Genomic DNA, 23,248 nt, shown 5'->3' on the forward strand with positions numbered 1-23,248 from the left:
TATATACATATAATAAGACAGTAAAAATCGAATGTCTGTACATTTAATATTTTTCCAAAAAACTGATAGGAAACAATTAAAGAAGTCTCATAGAAACCAAAAAAACAATTTTTGGAATATCTGTCTGTCTGGTACGTTATAACTTCAAAACTACTCAAAGGATTTGAACGCGGTTTTCACAGTTGGATTACATATAATTAGGAGCATTATCCAAACTTTGTTTCTTCAAAATCGCTTAAGGGAATAAGAAGTTATGGTCAATTTTAAGTATCATACATATATATGGCTATGCGCAAAGCAACCGACACGCGTGCGGAGCCGCGGGCAACAGCTAATGTTACATATTTTAAATTAGCGCCGCGATACCAGGAAAGTTTCTGATGCAACAAGCCTGTGACGGTTGGAGGTGTTAAATAAAACGCAAAAAAATATTAGAAAGTGTTATAATACTAAGACGATAACACTGTTTTGAAACCTTGTATTGTTGAAGTAATTTGTACATTTAACATTTACTTTAATGTAATGAAAAACGTAGCTAGGACATAGGTCTTAGGACAGTGTGTGAAATATTTAAACGGACCTCTATGCTACATTTTTATCCGATTTTCATAACAAAATTTGGTAGAAAATGCTGTACAAAATCATACAAGTAACGAATAATCTCTGAAGACGAATGGATTACAAAGTGAATTTAAATGAAATGAGTGTGACAATAAACTCGCACAAAATCTACGCAATTGAAATCAAATTTATACATTTGAATCAATGGCCATGTGAGAGCAAATAGGGGGTTATGTTATTACTTGACAAATTCAGTTCATAGTTTTACATTCATAAATCTCCGCATACAGTAGCAATGTGTGTACGAATATTAATAAAACAACTGAAAACTGTCTCCGTTTAATTTGACGATGCAAACCAGTATTTGGGTACATTTCAGAACCAATGTCTCCTTACCTATGAATAGTTCACATAAAAACTGGAAGTTTCAGGTAGTGTTATGTCACTATTGTAGCAGTTAGACACGAGTTAAGGAACTATTCTATTCAGTTCATGGCATAAAATTAATCTAGATCTTAGAGTCTAATTAACAAAATATAACAAAAAAAAAATTAAATGAAAAACAACAACACATTCACGAGGGCCATCAGAGGATTCACAAATTTCAAAACCAACAGCGTGGCTCAGGGATGCGCATGCGCACGTGAATGTGTTTTTATTGAACATTCATAAAAATTATTGAAATTAATATTTCAAATGATAAAATAAAGAGATCATATCACAGATAACATTTAAGCGAACCGCGGCAGCTGTGGAAACAAACGAAAGGAAACCAAGAATCACTTCCATGGGAACTATTAAAAATTACATCCTATAGACTTGCAAAGATTTCTACATTTTATAGACAGCAATACTTAAACAATTGCTTCATACAATATGTATCGAATCATTACTATGTACAGTTACTTCGAAGTTTTCATTTTATAATTCGAAATTATTAAGTGATTCCGTCTGCCAAAAAAGATATAATTAATAATCACATATAACAATAGTATAAAGCTAGGTTTCCTCTTTAACTACAGTGATGTTTGAAATCAATTTGTCGTTCAGATCCTTAAGGAGTTCTTCGTTGACTTTGGTCAATGCTTCTTTTAATTCAACCGTTTTTATTAATTTATCCAAAAGGAAAGTACCCTCGTCCTCCAGAGTGCTACTGGATTCCTCTGTATCACTCAGTACACGTGGTTTCTGCACATTTTACCGTATTTATAATAAATGCAAATATAACCTTTATAGTCCTATAAACGTAATGTAAACCAACCAACCTTGTCAGGAACTGTATCCTCATTACATTCCTCTGAACTCGTTGAATCTTGTTGTGAATTCAAACCTTTCAATTTGCCCATCAAATTATATCTGTGACACAAACCTTTCTTGGTCAGTACCTTTAACATAAAATATTTACGACTTAAATAATATACATATATTATATGAAATGAGAACATTATTCAAATACTCACGAAATCAGAGCAGAGGTCATCCGCAGAAAGCTTCTTTTTGTCCCATATTTCAGCTTCTGATTCTACGAAATGCCATTCCAGATTTATGTTCATGGGCACATAGACTTTCCTGGATAGTACCCTTAAGTAGTAACGGAAATATTAAAATGATATAATACTTTTAAACCAGAAGTTCAGTAGACTATATAATACTTACTGGTTTATCTTTTCATATGCTTCTTCTGGCGAATAGTAGTCGGTGTATTTGAATCCAGGTATCTCGAAACTTAAATTATTTCTGTGATCCTTTCGCGCTGGTATCCAACCCAAGTTATCAATATTTTTGCACACAATCCATACATTTTTACACGATCCCGTCGGTTCACTTTTGTATTCCTCTTCATCATCATCAGAAATAATACAGACATCAGCATCCGCGCAGATCACTGATTTGGATATAAAGTTTTCTATGTCCATGCCGTCTGCATGATCGTTCTGTTTGCTGCTTTTCGGTTTGTCAAATAACTCAGTGTTTTCCCAAGATTTCAAATTAATTTCTTCCGGTTTCAGCACATACATTCCACCTTCAAACTTTCTCTTGCGGGTTTCGGATGTATTAATCTTGGTGTTATCTTTAATTTGTGGAGCAATTTCAGCTATGGGTTTGCTTTCAGGAGATTTATTTAATTCTTTAATTTTTTCAGAAAATAACTTGAACTCTTCCGTTTTAGCACTGATAGGTGAACGTGATAATAAACAACTTAGTGTCTTATTAGGGCTTATTATTAAAGATTTGTTCAATACAATGGGCTTGACATTCTTTTTAACTTGTTTTGTGAGTTGTTCAGAATTTTTCAAAACGTTGTTCGAACCCAGACGATAGAAGCCACCTTTTTTTATTTTTATCGGTTTAATAATTTTTTTAACGGGCATTTTGTTTTTTATCGTTTCAGAATTAATTTCAACAACAGAGACGTTTTCATAGTCATTTTGAGTACTGAGGGCGCCATCACTTTCTAATGTCACCATGTTATCTAAGTCCAGATTATGTGACGGTAAATATAACAAAGGGTTATCTACGACGTTTATATTATCCAGTTTGTTTGTTGTTATCCATATACCTCTGGTGCTATCTTTTATTTTCCTAACAACGGAATTTTTAACAGTTTCTATGCCCAACCTTTCATTATTTTCATATGGTCCAATAAAAACACAGTATTTTTCTTTGCTCGGTATAGCGTATATGCCAAACTGTGGATCGCTTTGTGCAGTGACACATCTCTGTGATGACAGCCTGACTGTTTTTCCTGATATTCGTGCCACGTTTATGGCCTTAATAACGCTGTCATATTTGACAAAAAATCCTTTATTGTAAAATCTTATTTCAGTAAAATCATTCACAATAGTCATAAGGAACCATTTAGATAAATCTTTGTTATCCTCTTGTAGTGGATTTTGAAAATCTTCGCCAGTACTTACACTGTGGTTACTATCAGTGTCACTGTCATCTAAGTCTACGATTGGTATATTATCCAAATCAGCATTAAAACCTGAATTAGTTTGTGATTCTGTGTCTTTATTGACAGATACAAAAGGTGAAGTTTCATTGGTTTCAGCGTTTTTATCGTTTTCCTTCTTACTGTCAGGTTTGTCTTTCACTTTTGCAACCGAACCCACTAATTCCCAACAAAATGATAAACCATGCAATATGCAAAAATTGTCTTTTAAATTTCTAGCATTAGTCAACAAATTCCTCACTGTTATTGGATAGTCTTCAATTTCAGATAAAGGTATATTACTTATGTTCATACAATTTTCAAAGAAAACGTTTTTTATATCAACGGCCATAAAAATACGAAATGGTTTTTGTTTAGTTAAAAGAAAGTAGTTCTTTTTCTCCCGATATCTGCTCAATATGAACTCCCAGGAATACAAAGCAACTTTACCGTTCTTAGGGGGCTCCAAGGATAATTTTACTAAATTTTCTTGAGGTGTTTGCTTGTATTGTTTATAGCTAGATTCTAACCAAGCCACCAATTTTGACTTAGTGAGCAATCTTTTCTCACGAGGCTTGTTTAAAACATCTGATGTCTCTGATGATTCTTTGACAGTGTTTTCTATGACATTACTCAATAATTCATTCAAACTAGACGTGCTATTTGCAGTATTATCCGGAATTATTACAACATCAGGAGTGGCAGTTGTCTTTTGTTCGTTGGCACTGATGCTTGATACTTGACTCTTGTCGGGCTTGTCCTGTGATGATTTACTTTTATCGTCTTGACTCAGCAGCGCCGTCAGTCTTTTTTGTAATTTTTTATCATTCTTTTCCATATCTTTTATTTTTTGATTCGCATTGCTATAGTAAGAGTCATCATATTTTCGACCTGTGTAAGATACCACACGAGCACAAGAGTAACTTGCATGAGATGTAACATCCAAACAACTGTTATTATCCAATGTAATGGCAGTCTCAGATATATTACCAAAATCACTAGGTTTAATATTTTCGGGCTCTTTAAGGAAGTCATTACTTTCAACTTCGAGATCCTTGATTTCTACATTCCCATCATTACAACTTGTATTCGTTGCCGGAAGTGTATTTTCACATTCATTATTAGATACTTTTATATCCTCCTTATTATGAATAGAAGTTTCTGTGAATTTGCCTTTGCAAAAACACTTGTATAAATTGTGAACCATACACCAGGGTTCCACATCTTTGCAATCTAAATTGACACATTGTATTGATAACATGCGACTTCCATCAATTTCTGCCTTCAAGCGCATTTTACTATAAAACTCAGCGTATTTCTTTGATGTTTTCCAATTTCGTTTGGTTGATTTTAGATGTATACTTTTATCGTCAGTAAAAATAACGGTTTGATGGAACTTCTGTTCCTCCTTCGCTAAGTTGAGTGCTAGTTTCTTATCCAAATTCACTAAGCCAGGAAGAATATCAGAACAGTCATTATCGATAGTATCCATCGTATTATACTTAGAGAAATCACATTTGCAGTTAAACATACATTCCAATCGGCCACAATGTCTCTTTAAATTAAAGGAACATCTGATGGACTCACAAACACATCCTAAAGTACAAAACGCTTTAAAACATTTATCACTCTTGCTTGGTTCAGAAGTCTTAGGTATTGTTATAACAGTTACATCTAACCTATTCAATTCATTACATTTTCGCTTTGGTTTGTTTTTAGAACTAATACTCTTTAATTGTACAGGGGAATCTGTTTCTGTGTCATTGTAATGGTCCCTTGGATCATCTTCTGCAAAATACATGTTGTCTTGGCTCAAACTTATTTCTACTGAATCTAAAATATCTTTCATAATATTTTTTACCTCCGATAGTATTGTTGACTCTTCTTCTGTTCTCCGATCAACTGATGAAGAAACATCATATAAAATGTTAGTTTTATCACTATCATGACGCATTAATACTCTTCGCTGATGACATTTATAATTTACATCAAACGTTACGCAGTCTTCATTTATTTGAGCAGGTACTCTATTTTTTAAAGTTCCTAACACCGATACTGAAAAATCAGCCCATGTTTTCGTTATTGTCCCATCCCCATCATAGAGAAAAGTGTTCTGGATGTATGTACTTATCGCAGGCGCCAAAGCTTTACCGATCGTTGGCTGTACATCAAGGCCCACCTTAGGTAAATTAATCAAATCCATATCGCCAAACTGATACCTTTGATTTGATGTATCCAGAAGCAACTTTCTTGTTAGAGGTCCTGGCTTAAATTTAACATTTAATGAATTATGTAATAAGCCCCTTTTTTTGGGAATAAAAGGTCGTTTGTTTATTCGTTTATTGAAAGTTGGTTTCTTGACTTTACCGATGTCATAATTAGTTATAAATTTGCTTTTTCCACCTTTACTACCATTAATTTGAATATGTTTTCCATTACAAAGCACGAATTGGGTTGTATATTTACAATCCAGAGGATTAATATTCATAACCATTTGCCAAATCTGTCTGGTTACAGGACTATCACTTTCAAGAATACTTTTTGCTATTTGTTTTGTTTGTTCTTCTTTCAAAGAACCTGATCGTATTCTGCGCATTAAAAGATTCCTCTGTTTCTCCAAATCTTCCGGTAGGTAACTAAAGATGTCTTTTTCGAAGGTGTTACGTAGGTCTCTCACGGTCCTAACTTTTACACCATTCTTTTTCTTTGGTACATAATATTTGTCGGTCCTAGGTGTAAAATCACAGGTTTCATATTTATGTATATTTTCATTAACTGGTTTTGCCGGATGGATATTTATTACGTCATAGAGGTTGTTTTTTAATTTCTTATTAATACGTATTATATTAGACGAAAAAACTTTCTCTTCGCCCTCCATCTTACAGAGATCTGTAAATATAGAAGAAAAACATCAGCTTATTGATCTGTTAAAACAATAACCAGACAATATTGAAAGATTAGGTTTAGTTCGTCAGTCTTGTTTCGATTAACGAGGTGTAATTTTTTTTTTAATTTCTTCTAAATTTAAGAAATGTATGTAGATACCATTAATATAAAAGCAACGGACTACATTTTCTTGTTACACTTATGTATAACCATTGTGTTTTACTACCATTATGGGTTTTCCAAGATGTTTAATCACTTAAACGAAAAAGAATTTTACCCTAAAAAATTTGAGATATCTATCAATGACAGTTTGATTACCTATACAGATATTTCATAACAAAACTCGTATTCATATAAACACGTGTTTGTGCTCTGTTGGTGACTATTTCGTAATTCCATTTTCAAATAAAAGAATAAAAAGATTCGTTCAGACTTTTTTTCGGTCGCAATTTTAATTATTAATCATTTTAATGTAAATCAAAACAAAGGCTAAATATACATAGCACTATAAAAGAAATATTTTTTAATCTACAAGAAATGTAAAACGTGGCAAGTGATGAAAAACAAAATGGCGGTTTATCCGATGACTTTTCAATGTCTACCAAAAAAGATACGTAGTACCTATAACACAATGCTACATTTTAAGTAAATAAACCAATTGAAAACAACTTACAACTTACAAAAGAATCTAAGTACTGTTTAGATAGATTTTAGAGTAACATTTACTAAACACAACTCCGCCATATTTGAATATTATTTTTATTTATGTCAAAACTCAAAACTCGAATTGTCAACATACTAGTAAACGAACTCCATCGTATTTTTTGTTTTCTCTTCTACCATTTTAAAACAGGTAAACATATAAAATAAAATACAATAAAGGAAATAAATTTGATACAATAACGACAATACTAATAATAATATTATTTAATATAATAAAATATTCACCGAAAACATTAATTTCAGTGAGATTTGAACTTACGCTAAGATGTCAAAAATGTGGTAAACAGCTGTTAAGCGTAGTACCAGTGTTGCTATATTCAAAATATATAAAATAATAATAGATGTACAGTAAAATCTTACTAAAACTTTAATTTTTTTTTTCTTTAAATTCCATAATAATTATCTCGTGTCTACGAGGATACCCTTATAACAATAAATTCAAAAAATAATTAATTGGAGGAAATACTTAAGAGTATTAATTACACGCAATTGTCAAACTCGCATGTTATCATAAAAATCCTTTAAAGGCATAAAAATAATTTTGATACCTACCTTGTTTAAATTGACGGTGATCCTTCTAATAAATTATAATAATAAAAACTAAAACCACAAATTATTAATTTGATCACGTGTTACAAAAATGGCGGCCAATATTTTAACGTGTTATGAAGTTTCATTATGTAATCTTTTTGCATCCGCAGGGTCGTTTAATTAATTGTTATAAATTCCTGTTACATAAATTATTCTAATATTTACCTTTAATAACACCACAGCATTTATTAACTTGTAATTCGTAATATTCCACCCAAAAGAAAACAATTCTCTATTCCTTCGACACAGAAAAAAAATAGTTATTAAATGTCAGAATTATCGAGAACATTGTTGCTTACCATAAAAATGATATGTTTGTCTTTAATTATTAGGTTTTAAATAATTCTTACAATACATATTCCTTTTTATTTCGTTGATACATCACTTAAATACATCCTTCTTTTTACGCTTCCATATATATTCCTGATTTAGACAAATTTTAAAGAGAGTAATGATTTATAGTATTTGACGTTTAATATAAATGTTATATATCGTATAATGTATCACTTAACATAGATAATTTTAAATGAATGTTGCTTATTCCGACCCTAACAATGGCACTGCGATGGAAATGTTGCTTGATGAATTATTGTTCCGGTTTTTTTTCTTCTAGTATCACCCTTCTTGAACGTTTTTTATTATATAAATTATAAAACATACTTAAGGAAGATTTTTGTTAGCTCGTTTTTATAGGGACGTTAATTTCAAACAGATTTCAATCGCAAAATTTAGTAAATTTGAGTCAATTGAGTTTTATAAATCGGTTACGGTTATTTAAGTGTTGTATTCCACTTTCGAAGGTTTATTGTCTGATAAAAAGTCACTATAGACTATCATACGTTGCTAATTAAGGTATAGATTATATTGTACATTACATATCTGGTATTTTTAGGTTAGATAGATAAAATAAATCAATAAGGAATTTAATAAATGCTAAAAAAGTAGATTAATCTTTTTAAATTTCAAGATTTATTGTTTAAGGATAAATAAATAAAACTCCAGACACGGGAATACATTTAAAAACATATTTATTACAGTACAATAAACGCATACTGTTTGTCAAATCGTATCAAGAATGTTACTTAATAATATTTTTATGCTAACGTTTCATTCTTCTGAAGCCAGTTTTCTTTCCAAAGTTATCTTCTTATCTTCGACTCGTTGGACCGCCTAGTATAGCAAGGTTAAGGAAATAACTAACAGAAAGGTCACAGTGAAAAACTTTTTTTTTGTTTCACAGTTGAAAACACCTTATTTAGATTGTTAGAAATTCTAGAGATTTAATATAAAAACTATAAATATATACTATTCTCACAGAGACATCTATAAATCTTTATTTAAAATATAATTGAGTAGGCTTAAGGAAATGAAGAAATTAGCTCAGATAACTGTTTAAATTTGAGCATTATAATGATAGTATTAAGTAACCTTACATTGCTGCGAACAAACTCACGTGCTAAAATTTATAACAGACGCCATTTGTGAGAAGGTTATTAAAAAAAAGGTTTTATATATTTAAAAGGATATTGCTTGTCTCTGGACTCTTCGTGGGATCGATCTCTGAATGGTGACTTTTCCTGTGACAGAGAAATAGTATTATTTATGGCGTTCTGAGTTCGTCATAGTCTCGTGCGATGTTATACATACTCGTTTGTGATACTTCTCATAGTGGTGATCCTCTTGAGACCCGTTCTGGTGACTGCTCATTTTAGCTACAGCTAAAAATATTGACATTAAGACTATTAATATGACAGATTTTAGGAGACCTATAATTTATTGTGATGTGTTCATTGTATTTGTAAATTCCCGTTCATTTTAATGCTTAAATAAATTATTTGTATAAGATTATATTTTTTTAATCGAACTGTGCTGTGCTTATATTTTGAGACAGTAGACTTAATGAGTTTATATATGACCTTTTTGTTCGTCCCGGCGTCTTTTTTGTTCGAGTAAAGCTGTTTCTTCAGCTCGGTCCTGGTTGTGAGAAAAAAATAAATTATTACCATGGTCATGCACGCATGTATGTAAAAGTATTTTACCACAAATATTTTACAAAGAGATTTTATATAAGTCGTTTTTTTAATATGCCCTGGTTACCAGCCGAACAGCAAAAGCAAAGAGGTTTATATGTAGGAGTCGAACCAACGGTAACTTTGAACCCTCTTCACATGTGTATAGCATCTCGTGTGACTCACCCTCTTGCGACTCATCTTACGCTCTTTCCTTTCGTCTCCCCTCAGTTTCGTTTTCCTTTTCTCCTTCTCGGGGGAACGCTCTTCGATTTCCTTACCCTGCTCATGAAAAAAATATCATTATTATTTTAAAATATTCGTACAATCGCATGACATGCCATTTCAACGCGGTCGTGTAGGTCGGGAATTTGTTTATTCTATGTCCGAGTCAAATGGCACATCTTATTAAGGCAATACTTCGTTTTATATAGTCTTTGTTAACGCTTCATCTCTGCTTGTTTGCTTCTCTGATGATTCTTCATGTACAGTTCCTGGCACTCTCTCCGCCGGCCGCCGGTCCATCATTCCTTATCTTTCGCAGGGAGGTCTGTAACATCTTCTCATCTTCGTATATTTTTTTGTTTGGTTTTTCGGTTTCTTCATATTAATGATTATTGTCGATACTTTCTACACTCGGAGGTTGAGGGTGCGATTTACTAGCAGCATATTATTTCCTTATTCTTAAATTTCCACTTCTATATTGGCGAGTCCTGCTGATATCTCCACTAATTATCACTGCGTTATCAACGAAGCGGCATCCTTAGTCCATTCTTTACTTCAACTCGTAAGTCATTCTTCCTTCTTAATTTTCTTCCTTCTACATCTTTTATCTTTCTTGTTTGGTTGGATGTTGTTTAGATTACCTTAATACAATGCACCGTTTGAATCGGCTCTATATTCGTAACACAAGTAAACCTTACCGGCTCTCGACTGGACTGGGCTGACTGAACTTACACCACGTACACTCTGTCTCTATTATAACTTTTTTTATATATTATTATATTTATATTAACTTTGTTATAATTGTTTTTATCTTGCTAGTCTTCTCTCTGCTTAGTTTTTATTTAATGCTTTTATTATTTTGTTTAGTTTCATGTTTATTTTTGCTTCACATCTGATCTTCCTCAACCGTCACTCGAGGCGATGAACTGTCTCCGATGCTAGCCAGTGTTCGTTTCTTGACTGGTCCTCTCACATATCTTCAAAAACACACCAGCGCGATACTGACACATCCTTTATACATTTTGACAGAACATCCTAAGCGTATCTTCGTATGTTTACCCTACAGTCTTCTATATCATCCTCGTCGCCAGCCATAGTCCGTGAGCGATCACTTTCACTATCTACAGTCCGTTTGTTAGTCGTGGCGATGTAGCGACGTCCAGTGCAACCTTCAGTCCGGCGCGAGTTTGGTCCGAGGATACACAACGATACTCACCTTGCCGTTACCGCTGCTTTCGACTTTACGACGTTTCACATCTGGAAATATATATATAACATTATATATGAAATGTGATAGGTTAATTTTTATTCATATATATATATTATATATATTTATATGTGTGTGAGAGGATAGGAGAGGGCAATCAGTTGTCAGAGGAAATTAGGACACTTTTATCGGTGAGATCGATAGTAGATTTACGGAGTGTTTTTAAATCTTTCGTTTGTGATAATAATCTGAAAACGAGATACTTGTAAGTTATTAATTTAAAATTGTTTCTTGTTTTGTGTAAATTTAATAATTAAATAGTGAAATTGTATCGAATATTATTTTAGAAAAAGTCAATTCTTATTATTTTTCTAAGAATAATATGTGAACTGGAATATAAAAATATATATTATCTGTAAACAGATTATAATCATATATGTATACATGAGAGAAGGTTCGATATATTCATAGAAAAAAAGACTTAGGACTCAAATTGAGACTTAAGATGCAAGTCTTAAATAAAAGTAATATTTTTCGGATATACTACCGGGTACTTCATTTTTGATCAAAACTACATAATCCCGAAGTTTCGGTTACTTTTCAGCATAGTATATTCGAATAATATTAGTTTCATTTAAATGACTCGCGAAAGTCTTAGATCTCATTAAAGACTTAAGGCTCAAATAGTTTCTCTCACCACGATCTATGTCATCGGGCGGATGACGGTGTTCATGAGGCGGCGACACCGTGTCCAGGTAGCGTTCCTCCTGAAAACACACGTATTGTAATTAACAAACCTACCATTAGTAATAATTTAATTTAAATAAACTCGAGGGTGGCAACATTATTTGTATTTAATACGTTTAATATTCATTAGGTATTCGTTATTATTGTGTAATGACGTGTCACTGTTTGAACTCACTCTGTGCGACCTCTCTCTCGGTGATCTGTCTTTAGTCCTGCCATCTTCTTTGTTTCTCTCCTTGGCGTTTCTTAGAACAAGACATATTTACCGCATTTCAATACATTACTTGAATTGTAATGTGATTGTAATATTATTTTATTATATATGATGAATTAAGAAACATGTCATAGTAAATAATATGATGAAGATATGTTTGTATTGAAAAAATGAAATAAATTTGATAGTAATTTAATTTAATAATGTACGTACGAACGAGATTCGCGCTTGACCTCCTTCTCACGATCAGTATCGTCGCGGCGTCTCTCGCTTGTTCTCGATTCTTTCTTCTCATTATCTACAATTAAATATCATTATCTACAATTAAATATATATATCTATATATATATATATATATATATTTATATATATATATATATATAGATATATATATTTATATATATATATATATAGACTGTAATATTAATTAGTGCTTATTAATATATGTATCATAATCACTATCTAGATTCTGTGAATCTTTGATTGATTTTTAGCAAAATACAATTGATTGATTAAAACACCATATTTTTTTGACAGTCTATATTTGTAACTTTTCTGTAAATTTTCCTTATAATTGATATTTGGTGGTAATTTAATAGATCATTACCTGGTGCGGGCACGTCGGTCGTCTGCTCCCTGGGTTTAACTTCCCCGGTCGTGAGATGAACGATCTACATACATAGAGACATTAATCTGATGTACTGTGGAATTATTTCAGCTTCGCTCGTAAGCAAAGTGAGTACCGAATTAACGACTAGAAGAACATTTGTGATTCTGAAGCTGTAGTTGCTTTACCTCATTCATTCATTAAAACTCTTTACATAAAATTTTTAAAGTAAAAATTCCCTAAAAAATTTGTTTTGAAAATTACGTACATCCTGGTATGGGTTCTGAACATAACTCTTGACACCTCCATTCTATCATGAGTCGGGCAATGGGTTCTGTATATAACTCTTGACACGTCGAAGCTATCAGGTCATTTTATCAAAATACTAATTTTCATGTAACTCATCCTAATTCTTATAATACCAACTCCATATATACAATTTTTAAAGTAAAAATTCCTTACAGGTTAAGTCATATGCTGTCCAAGTCATTTAATCACAATACCGATTCCAATAAACCTCTCGTTAGTCATCACGCTATATTAACTTTAAATCAACAGTCACCTGATGGAAGTCGCTCTCCTTCATCATATGAGGCACCTTGTTCCTCAGTTGGCCGCTGTAACCCGTCGCGAGCACGTACAGGTCCTGTCGTTGTGTTTTCTCTTCCTCTTTGACCTGTATTCGATATGTTTTAAGACTTATTTACGTCAAGACACTAATATTAAGTTCGTACATCTCATTAAAAATTTATATACTAACGTAAATTATCATAACTCAATATATTTGAATGCATTCAATGTTTAATAAGTCGGTATAACTAAAGAGATCTTTTTATTTCAATACAGTTTTTTTTGAATATTTAGTTTGGGTGTTTTCAAACTAATATAGTCACATTGTATATGTTTTTTCTTTGACTATTACAACACCGCGTCTCCGTCTACCTTTTCAACTTTCTTCTCAATGATCTGTGCGAGTTTCTCTAGCACGGGGAAGTGCGGCAACACTCGTATGAGTACTATCAGAGCGTTTCTTATCTGCACGTAGTCCCCGGAGTCGAGACACACCACCATCGCTTTGGTGATCTTGTAGTGCCACTTGTGACACACGTGCCTGTTGATAACATTGAAATATAATTCATTAATATATATTAAATTATTATAGTTTGTAGCACGGGTCATATAAATGTTGAGCTCGTCTATAATCAATATAAACACCGGGAGCGGGCAACACTGTAATTATATTGTGATAAATGTTTGTGTTTACATTGCTGATTGAGCCTTTAAATAAATAAATTAATTAATTAGACCAGTAATAAATAAATTTAATAGACCAGCAGAACAATTTTAACTCGATTCCCGTTGAACTACTTCATCTTAATACAAATTCTACTCCCGAATAATAGACATTCAAATAGAATATTTTATTCCACGTAGTTTTTCTTTATATGACGAGTCCCCGGTACGATCTGATTAGACTCAACCATCAAAACTATTGGGTATCCAGAAAAAAGGTTACATCGTCACAATATCTTTTTATCTTTGCATAAAGGTATTTAAACCATACTATAGTGTGTGGTAAGCTCTAATATTCCTTTAACTTAATTCGCTGTCAGACCAGCAGGTGTTAATAAGTCATTTGTTTGATAAGGTAACATCACCGGTAGTTCTCGTATCCGACGTGATCGTTGGCTTCAGTGAACTGATTGGACACTCTGTACTTGGTGACGAAGCCCGGGTAGTGCGCGCACTCCTCGTGGAAGGCCGTACGGTCTCTGTGCCAGCGCATGGCCGTCCTCATCACACGGCACAGGAACTGACCGTAGCGAGCTGCCTCGCCCTCCGTACACGACATCACCGAGTACGTGATGTCGCAGAACAACTGTGGAAAGAGCTCGCTCGTTATTTGTATGAATAATATTATAATAAAGCATGATTTTTTATATACGAGACTGCCGCGAGCATTCATTTAAGTGGTGCTAATGTCTTCGGATGTACATCGCGTTTTTTATTATTTTATACTACAAACTCCCAACGTTTCGGTAACCTCTGCAGGGACCAGAAGAGATGAGAACATTTCATTACTTTTACAAACGCTATACGCTAACGATAGTACATCCGAGAATATTAGTTTTATTTAAACAAAGCATGAAGTACCCAATATTATATTTATTTAGAGAGATTTTTTAATATCAAAGTTGCGTATACACAGACGCAATGGACTGTTTTTTCTAAATAATTTGATAGTTTTATCAATTACACTATAGACAATTAATATCAAATATCGTAAAAAGTCCATTATCATTCTCTTATTCATATACTTTTTTTATCCTTTTACAAAAAGCGGAAAAATTTTGTCTTTTTTTTTACTAAGTTGCTTTTCTTTGCTGTAAACTAACTATACCAAATTAAAAAAATATATCTATATTAATTTCAATCCCCTTCAACTGTACATTTGAAGTACATCAATAACTTCCGTAACTGTTAGAACTTACGGATAGAAGTATAACAAAATCACTGTAAATTTCCGAACACCCTCACCCGGTCATAGCACAGGAGCGTTGAGAAATTAGGCGTCTTGAGCGCGTGGACTGTGTGGACGAACTCGGCGCAGTACAAGGCGTCCGGGGCCGTGAAGATGCAGCGAGGGAAGATGCAGAGTTGCATCAAACGCGTCACAGTCTCGTTCTTGGCTGATTTCGCCGCACGAGCTGGGAACCAAGCGACGCACTCGCGCTGCAAGCGACCGCGGACCCGCGCCACGTGCTCTTCTTGACGACGACGCTCTTCCTGGAAACGAGCGAAGAAACCGATTAATTCATACTAGTGGTTAACATACATTTTTTGAGTTAGTTCGTATGAATCACATTAGAAAGTAAAATTAACTGAAGTTTAAGGAAACTTATAGGAAGGAAGAATATGTCGGTACATCTTGACGTCATAGCAATTATCTCTACAGAGTAATGCGACACAGACGATAGATGGCGCTGTCGGGTGACTATAAAAACAATAATTTGAAGTTCATATTTGTTTCTCTTTGAATCCACCTCAAAACACCATGAGAACGAAATCGCAAGCAAAAGCTAGTATTATTTTATCCATGTCTAACTTATTAGAGCAGGAAAAATGACCAATTTGAATATTATCTCTTTTCTTTGTGTGAAATCTTATAATAAGTTATGATAACCCTTCATTTCTTAACACTATAGTCAGACAGTATTTGTGACTCACTTGCAACTTATCAATGAGAGTGTTAAACCGTTCCTGTTCCTTTTTTCCTTTGGTACCTTGTGAGCTGTCTTTGGCTACATTAGCAGCGGCCGTTTTCAAACGATCTATCTCCCTCTCGTAACTCTCGACGGGCACGCGCAGGTCGTACATGGACAAGGACCTGTATAAGCGATAAATAATATAGAACAACGTAATTATATAGTACAATACATAAAAATAGTGTTAATATTACCAAAAAGTCACATAGAACTCGGGAGATATATCTTCCCAGACTCTGGACGGTAGTAGGGGAGTTATCGACGTCACGATAGGTTCCAGCGCCTCTTTAGAAGCTATGTTGTATCTCTCTATACTTCTCTCTAATGACTCGCTTCTGCTGTCGGAGCTTTTACGTAGAGCTTCAGCCTTGGCTGCTATTTTTTGACTGAGCACCGGACGGTGGAGGAAGAACGCCACATCGGCGTCTACGTGATAGTCTCGGAGTAGTTCCTTAAATAATACGAAATCTTTTTTTTATATAATTATAGATAAATTAAAAGTCGTAACAATAATATGTGGAACATCTAATGGAGAATTAATTATATGAATTAATAAAATATACACACACATACACACAAAGTTTAGTTTATTTGTCGTAACCGGTCAAACTTAAAGAGCAAAAGACGCTCCAGTAGTAATTTTTTTTGTGGCCCCTCCTAGCGTTTTGAAATTGGCTTTAGCTTTGAAAGCAATAATAGTTCAGAGAGGAACAGGAGTTCTATACAATGGAAAATAAACATCAAGTACTTGTAGAAGTGGAAGTCTAGCGGCGTATTCATCAGGCGCGTGCGAGGAAGCGAGGAAGGTACCCAGTTGGACAAGCGCGTCTTGACACTGGTCCGCAAGACGACCGACCACTTTAAGCTGAGACCCGCGTGGTTCACCACTGGATGGACTATCCTCAGCGTACTCTAACAAAAAATTGGTAAACTTATGTTTCCAAGAAGTAGCGTGACATTATTTATAGTAAATTAATTAGAATTATTTCTAATTTAGAAAAAAAAAATCTTAACTCGGATATGAGATGAACTGAAAAACTTTTGAGGATGGACCTGATGGGTCTGTAATAAATAATTTTAAATGAACACTTGATCTTTATACCTTTCCATACACAACAATGTCTCTGCTGAGCGGACAGTATGCATAGAGCAATATCCAAATTATTTCCCACCACGGCCTCTTTCAGTCTTGCCGACGATCTTCTCGTGTTACGTACTTGAGAGAAATAACCGGCCTGCAAAGAGTATATAGCAGTTTAATAATTTAAAAACATTCATAATAGATATATTTTGATATCGGCAAATACCTCTCCTTTCAGCAGCTCTCCGCCGGCCATGGCATCGAGTTGTTCCGGAGTCATTTCCTCAGCGGCTTCTATTCCCGCCATTTTTTGCACTATTTCCTTCAGAATCAGAAGATCGTGACTAAAAATAACAAAAAAGATACCTTAAATACGTTGCAAAAATATTATATGCAAGAATATTGTAAAAATATATTAATATCTTACCTCTGCTGCGCTTTAAGCCTATTTGCTACAAATTGCAGCAATGCCGTCAATTCTATATTATGTTTCTTGAAAGCCGCTGCAGCGAATGCCGCGAGTGCTTGAAGAGCTGGTGGATGTGCGGCTCCCACGGTACCCTTACGGGCCGCAAGAGCTTCAACGAGACAATAGCCCAGAATGTCCAAGGAGAGGGATGTTAAATACTTCAGAGATTCCACCACCGGACCAATGAGGTTGTCATACGTTTGTATCTATAAGCACAATCAAAATTAATACCAATGTAAATAACATCGCTAACTTAGTATATTAAGATTGTCATAAAATAGTTTTCAGTACAGTTACTTTTAAATCAAGTAAGGGCCTTTCCTATTGATCCTACAGGACCAAAAAAATATATAATTAAAGAAGGCTTTAATAATTAATAACATCTATAATAGCTACAGCAAATTATTACTTGTAGCAGCATGTAATCGAACAGGAAAGCCGGTGCAGCGTGTGACAGCTTGCCTATGAGACGTCCCTGGGGTTTGATGTTCTCCTTGGACACTCGCTTCATAATATGTTTTATACGCTGCAAGGAGTTGCCCCGAACACGCATCAGCGACGGGATCTTCTCACCGGATTCGTTTTTCCACCTCGCGTATAAACAGTATCTGAATAAAAATATAGAAATTTTTGTTTGGATACTTGTATCAGAATATGAATTTTAATGTTTACCTGATGTATATACAAAATCACAACAATATATTGTGGTGATGTTTATGTGAGTTATAAATTTAGTTCATATCTATGATCAAACTGAGGAAAGGAGATAGAAAATGTAAACGAAACTTTTTAATGGCTCAGTATCCAAGGAGTTTAAATTGTTAAAAAAATTTAATATTCTTATGATATTTTTAATAGCAAATCATTGATAAAATACATGTTTTGAAGAAAATAATTTTGAATCTTGCATTTAATTTCCAAATTTTCGTAACTTTTAAAGATTTGTTATTAAGTGGTCTCAATAATGTAACAAAACATATTTTATTTGTTTCAATATACATGTAAAGATTAGAAACACTATGGTATACCTATTTGAGAACCTAACTTGTTATATTCTCTTTTCATAATCTTATTTTTGGTCTTACTATAGTTTTAAATAAAATCTACCTGCATTGATAAGGGTATAACTTAAGCAAGGTGTAAACTTCTTCAGCCATGCAACAATTTCCCTCCATCAGACTTAATGCTGGTAGTATTGCTGTATCCAGCACTGTAAGTGCTTCATGATGCAAAGGATCCTCTTTCAGAGATCGAGCAGTTCTCAGAACACGAATTATCTAAAACAGTAAGTATGAAGTTATAATTGACACAAAATACTTCAGCGTAGATAGATGTATGTAGCAAAAATACTGAACTGATTTTTATGAAACATCACATTAAACTAACAAGAAAAAACTATTATTTGAGTGAACCTCAGAAAAGAATAGTATATTTAATTTTAAAAGAGAAAATAGTAAGGAGTAACACTCACTTTGTACATTAAAATAGGATCATAATGAAGGGATGGACCCAACATCATCAGAGCTGGTATGACAGTTTCCTTCATATCTTCAAAAGTCTTGCACGCTGGCGGTGCCAAAGGAGACTTCAAAGGTGGTATAGGCTTACCTATTATTTTAGGAGCTACTCGACAATGTCTAAAACATAAAATACAAGTCATTTAACGGTAAAAAAAAGGTCACAACAAAAAAAAAAATATTTAGTAATATGTATATTTAATAAAAATATTATGATAACATATATATATTACATTCTGTACAAAGGTTCAATCAAAGCGTGAAGCATGCTGCACAAAGCTATAGCAGGCCTTTGCGGTACGCAAGTAACTGACAATCTTGAAAAAAGTGATGAAAATTCCTTCCATGCTCTCACATTTAGGAGCTCTTCACAGAGTACTAGTTTCTGATTGTTCCAATATTCCTGTAAGCAATATTTTATAATAATTATTAGCATGTAATAAGAATATAGATAAGAACAACATTTCTATTTTTTTATGTACCTGTGGATCAGCTTTTTCTTCGATAAACTCTGCAGGTGCATTACTCTGTGGTCCCTTTGTAGATACAATATTAAGTCTACGAATATAATCCTGCACAGCTTTAAATTCTTTGTCAGCTTCCTTGGCCATGACCGTATCATCTGGACGTAGCTGTATATTAAATATAAAAAGTGATAAGTATATACAAGAATTTAAAATACAAATCTCATATATTATACACACCCAGGGGTAAATATCGTCCAAAGATATAACTTCATGTTGTAAAAGCAGTGCAATGACAGTCATCAACGATGGTGGGCTTTTACAATTTTCTAATACTTCCATATCGCCGAGCTTAAATCCTAATACTTCACAAATCACTTGAGCATCGCCCATGTAATTTTTTATTAATGAAATAAATAGTTTGTCTAAGTGAGGTCGAGCTTCAAATGATTCTAAAATTATATCTAAGACTCTGTTTGGGTCCAAGTTGAAACAACCTGTAACAACACATGATGTAGTGTCCGTACTTTCCTTACATTATTTCAATAATATAGATGATGTAGATGTTACCTATGAGAGACTGAATGATTTCTAATATTGTCTTCCAATCTGTATCTTCGGATATTTCTTGGTTTAATTCAACTATTAGTTTTGAATAGCCTTCACTTTCTTCTCTAAAAAGGTTGAACTTACGTTGCTTATAACTGAAATTAATTTAGCATATAAAAATCTTTATTGAAAATCATATTCAACAGCAAAATTATTTTTAATTTATAGACCAATTCACTAGGAATAATTTATTATATATATATATATATATATATACCTCTAGGAAGAATCAAGGATTTTTCCTAGAGGTTAATGTTAAAGGAAACATATAAACAATAAATTCACAAATACTTACTATAGTTTAGTTTTGATTTTAATAAACTTAGTATAAAAATTCTTATTCTTCAGTGTACCAACATCCTGCAGGGTGTCAATCTCTAAACGCTCCTTCAGGAGTTTATCTGATATAAACGACTCCAACTCCCTAACTAAATAGCAAAAATTACTTCTCTCTTCATTCTGGACATCAAGAGATGTTTCTGAATCCAGAACACAAACTACATCTAGTAATATTGATGGTATGTCTGCATGTACACCCTGAAATATCAAATTAATTTATATCTTTATATTGAAAATTACATTGATGTTCTTTTCTATTGCATTGACTGCCATTTAATTGATTATTAAGTTATTGTATTAATAGCTATATGTTTATTTATCTCATTTTATGTGACTTTGTTTTCCAGTTTTCCAGATACTCTTTGAAATTTTTTTTAGATGATTTATGAGGTATGACCTCTTTCTTGGGTTGAGACTGAATAAAACTAAAATTAACTAAATTATATACCTATGTTATTGTGATTACAGATTACAGACTTCATTACTATTGTCTCTTATATAAATATATTTAGAAGTATTCATGGAAAAACATAACAAATATTAACACCTTCATCCAAACAGCATTTACATTTAAATGTATAGTATTTCAGTTGATTACTTACAACAATATCTTTCAACACAGATATTACAGAATCCTTTTTCAAGACACCACGAAGACCACAAAGTAAAAGATCATAGATCGTTTGTGACAATCCTGATAGCTTGTTTGACTTGGAAAACAAGGGACTCTTTGCTTCATCCTTTATAAACTGGGTAATTGCTTTTAAGCTGCAATGATAATATTAAAGCTTCAATAAAGAATATAGATCAAAAATTAAGTTGCAATGTTATGTAAACGCGTAAATATTTCTTATCATCATTAAAGATTCAAACACACACCACAACAAAAGCAACATCAAAATTGGACCTCATAAAACGTATGAGTTGAATTATTACAATACTTTAAGTTATTAAGTTCACAAAGCCATAATAATAGTCTTGTTTATATTAGAAAGGTTAAATGTAACAACATGTGGTACAAAGAAATAGGTATTATGTATATAGGACGTGACTTACAATTGCTCCCGTCCAGATTTTTCCCATGCTTTACAATAATCAGATACAAATTTATTAAACGATCCCATATTGAGAACGGAATGTTAATTAAAGTATTTTCACAACAATTCTCCAAGCACAACATACGCCGCAGCCATGATCGATTCTGACTTTTGAATTCTGACTTTTGAGTACTAAAATACATACAATTTCTTTAAGCTACGCCACACATTCTATAGTCTGTTATATAAAAATTGTCTATAAATATATTTTCATTAATAACTAGAGTCATGAAATAAAAGACTTATTTTTCTTTGTAAAATCTTAATTTTAATTATATAATATAAACAGAACTACATAATTCAGTAACGGCAATAACAAAAGTAACAAAGCATTATCGAAGTTATACTATACTATATTTCATTCTAATATTTAAAATAGAATAAAATTGTAAAAGGATTTTTTTTGTCATACACTCCAAACAGTTGCCTCTTTTTTATTCTTAGGACACAACAAATATTTAAACAACTTAACAACAAGCTTGTTTAAATCATTTATAATTTATATTAAGCTTGAAGGTGAATATTAATTATAATTAAGTGAACATACATGGTTATAGTTAAGTAACTTAGTGTTAACATTATTTAAAATAATTTATAGATAATTCATTCAAAGAGGAACACAAGAAATATTAAACCTGTAACCTTAATGCATAGGTAAGTGTAACGATTTCTAGAATATTTCTTTTCCGTCATAAAAAAAATCCTATGTAAACTAAGTGCTTAGGTACGATTTGGTGAAAATCTAGATCGTAAAGGCATAACAAGTTTACAATAAAAATTGAAAATACGTATCTACATAAAGGTAACACTTTTAGTGTGACAGTTAACGAATTGACATTACGTCTCTATTTCTAAATGAACCTCTAAAATAGTGAATAAAATAAATCATATTGAATTACACTTTATTAAGTGAAAATATTGGTGTGATCCAAAATGCCGACTTATGAATTAGCGTTAATGTTAAGGGCTATGCCAAAATCAGAGCTGAAAACGACTTTGACACGAGTATCGCATGCTGTGTTTAACCGTGGTGGTATTATAAGAAATATTGAAAATTTGGGTTTTAGACCGATTCCATACAAAACAAGTGCCCACGGCTTAGTGCATCGTGAAGCTAATTATTTCATTTTTAAATTAGATACAGCAACCAAAGCTGTAGCTGATCTTAGAGAGGAGTACAGCAGAGATGTCGATATAGTTAGGCAACGTTTTTATAAAGTTCAAACGGATGAGCAACCAGCTTGTACGTTAGAGGAAGAAATGTTGCCGCCAGCTTACCGGGAGGAGGTGCAGAAAATGATTGAAGTTGGAAAAACACAAGTTAATAGATTCACATATAAATTCAAATACAATTCTGGTCTGGATTATTATCCATTCCAAAAATAGAGCTTTATAGTTAATAGTGTAGTGTAAATAATTGTAATAAATAGGACTGTATCAATATATGTAGTTTTTAATTTTATAATAGGCTTGACTTATTTACTTATTTTATATCCTTTATCATATTCTTGACATATAAGATCTCTTATATTATCCTTTGTGATTAATTATTTCATCAGAAATTATACCTCCTTTTTATCAAATTGTAGTAGCAAACACAAAAAATATTGTAAGTAGTTATGTGGTACATTTACAAATATACAATGGCTGATAAAATCAAAATAACAATTTATTCTATGAATTAAAAAAATATATATATAT

The 23,248-nt window shown here is 32.7% G+C and overlaps 3 protein-coding genes across 6 annotated transcripts; 1 reads left to right on the forward strand and 2 right to left on the reverse strand.

Moving 5' to 3' along the window:
* Positions 1-429: 429 nt before the first annotated feature.
* LOC116766272 (uncharacterized) lies at positions 430-7,937 on the reverse strand. 4 transcript variants are annotated; one of them, XM_032656077.2, is made up of 5 exons: positions 7,862-7,937; positions 2,218-6,385; positions 2,022-2,142; positions 1,827-1,946; positions 430-1,749 (listed from the first exon to the last, which is right to left on the reverse strand). In XM_032656077.2, the coding sequence occupies exons 2-5, from the start codon at positions 6,372-6,374 to the stop codon at positions 1,561-1,563; spliced, it is 4,587 nt and encodes a 1,528-aa protein (XP_032511968.2). In that variant the 5' UTR covers positions 6,375-6,385; positions 7,862-7,937; the 3' UTR covers positions 430-1,560. The 4 variants fall into 4 exon arrangements, with proteins under 4 accessions (XP_032511968.2, XP_061378822.1, XP_032511969.2 ...); XM_061522838.1 differs by lacking the exon at positions 7,862-7,937 and adding an exon at positions 7,365-7,392; XM_032656078.2 differs by lacking the exon at positions 7,862-7,937 and adding an exon at positions 7,331-7,384.
* Positions 7,938-8,707: 770 nt separating this feature from the next.
* On the reverse strand, positions 8,708-21,683 carry LOC116766097 (THO complex subunit 2). The gene is made up of 29 exons (XM_061522716.1): positions 21,507-21,683; positions 21,053-21,218; positions 20,407-20,648; positions 20,073-20,206; positions 19,743-19,999; positions 19,521-19,670; positions 19,272-19,441; positions 18,993-19,158; positions 18,629-18,798; positions 17,931-18,129; positions 17,480-17,727; positions 17,279-17,396; positions 17,074-17,206; positions 16,720-16,883; positions 16,166-16,422; positions 15,934-16,093; positions 15,244-15,492; positions 14,364-14,584; positions 13,648-13,816; positions 13,268-13,381; positions 12,706-12,769; positions 12,312-12,396; positions 12,060-12,129; positions 11,835-11,904; positions 11,147-11,187; positions 9,892-9,987; positions 9,613-9,670; positions 9,344-9,414; positions 8,708-9,273 (listed from the first exon to the last, which is right to left on the reverse strand). Exons 1-29 carry the CDS (start codon positions 21,572-21,574, stop codon positions 9,190-9,192), a joined length of 4,194 nt encoding a protein of 1,397 aa, XP_061378700.1. The 5' UTR covers positions 21,575-21,683; the 3' UTR covers positions 8,708-9,189.
* Positions 21,684-22,362: 679 nt separating this feature from the next.
* On the forward strand, positions 22,363-22,990 carry LOC116766239 (small ribosomal subunit protein bS6m). The gene has a single exon (XM_032656030.2). It carries the CDS (start codon positions 22,481-22,483, stop codon positions 22,931-22,933), a length of 453 nt encoding a protein of 150 aa, XP_032511921.1. The 5' UTR covers positions 22,363-22,480; the 3' UTR covers positions 22,934-22,990.
* Positions 22,991-23,248: the final 258 nt, after the last annotated feature.

The sequence above is a fragment of the Danaus plexippus genome, chromosome 15 (assembly GCF_018135715.1).
Source record: "Danaus plexippus chromosome 15, MEX_DaPlex, whole genome shotgun sequence".
NCBI classification, from domain to species: domain Eukaryota; kingdom Metazoa; phylum Arthropoda; class Insecta; order Lepidoptera; family Nymphalidae; genus Danaus; species Danaus plexippus.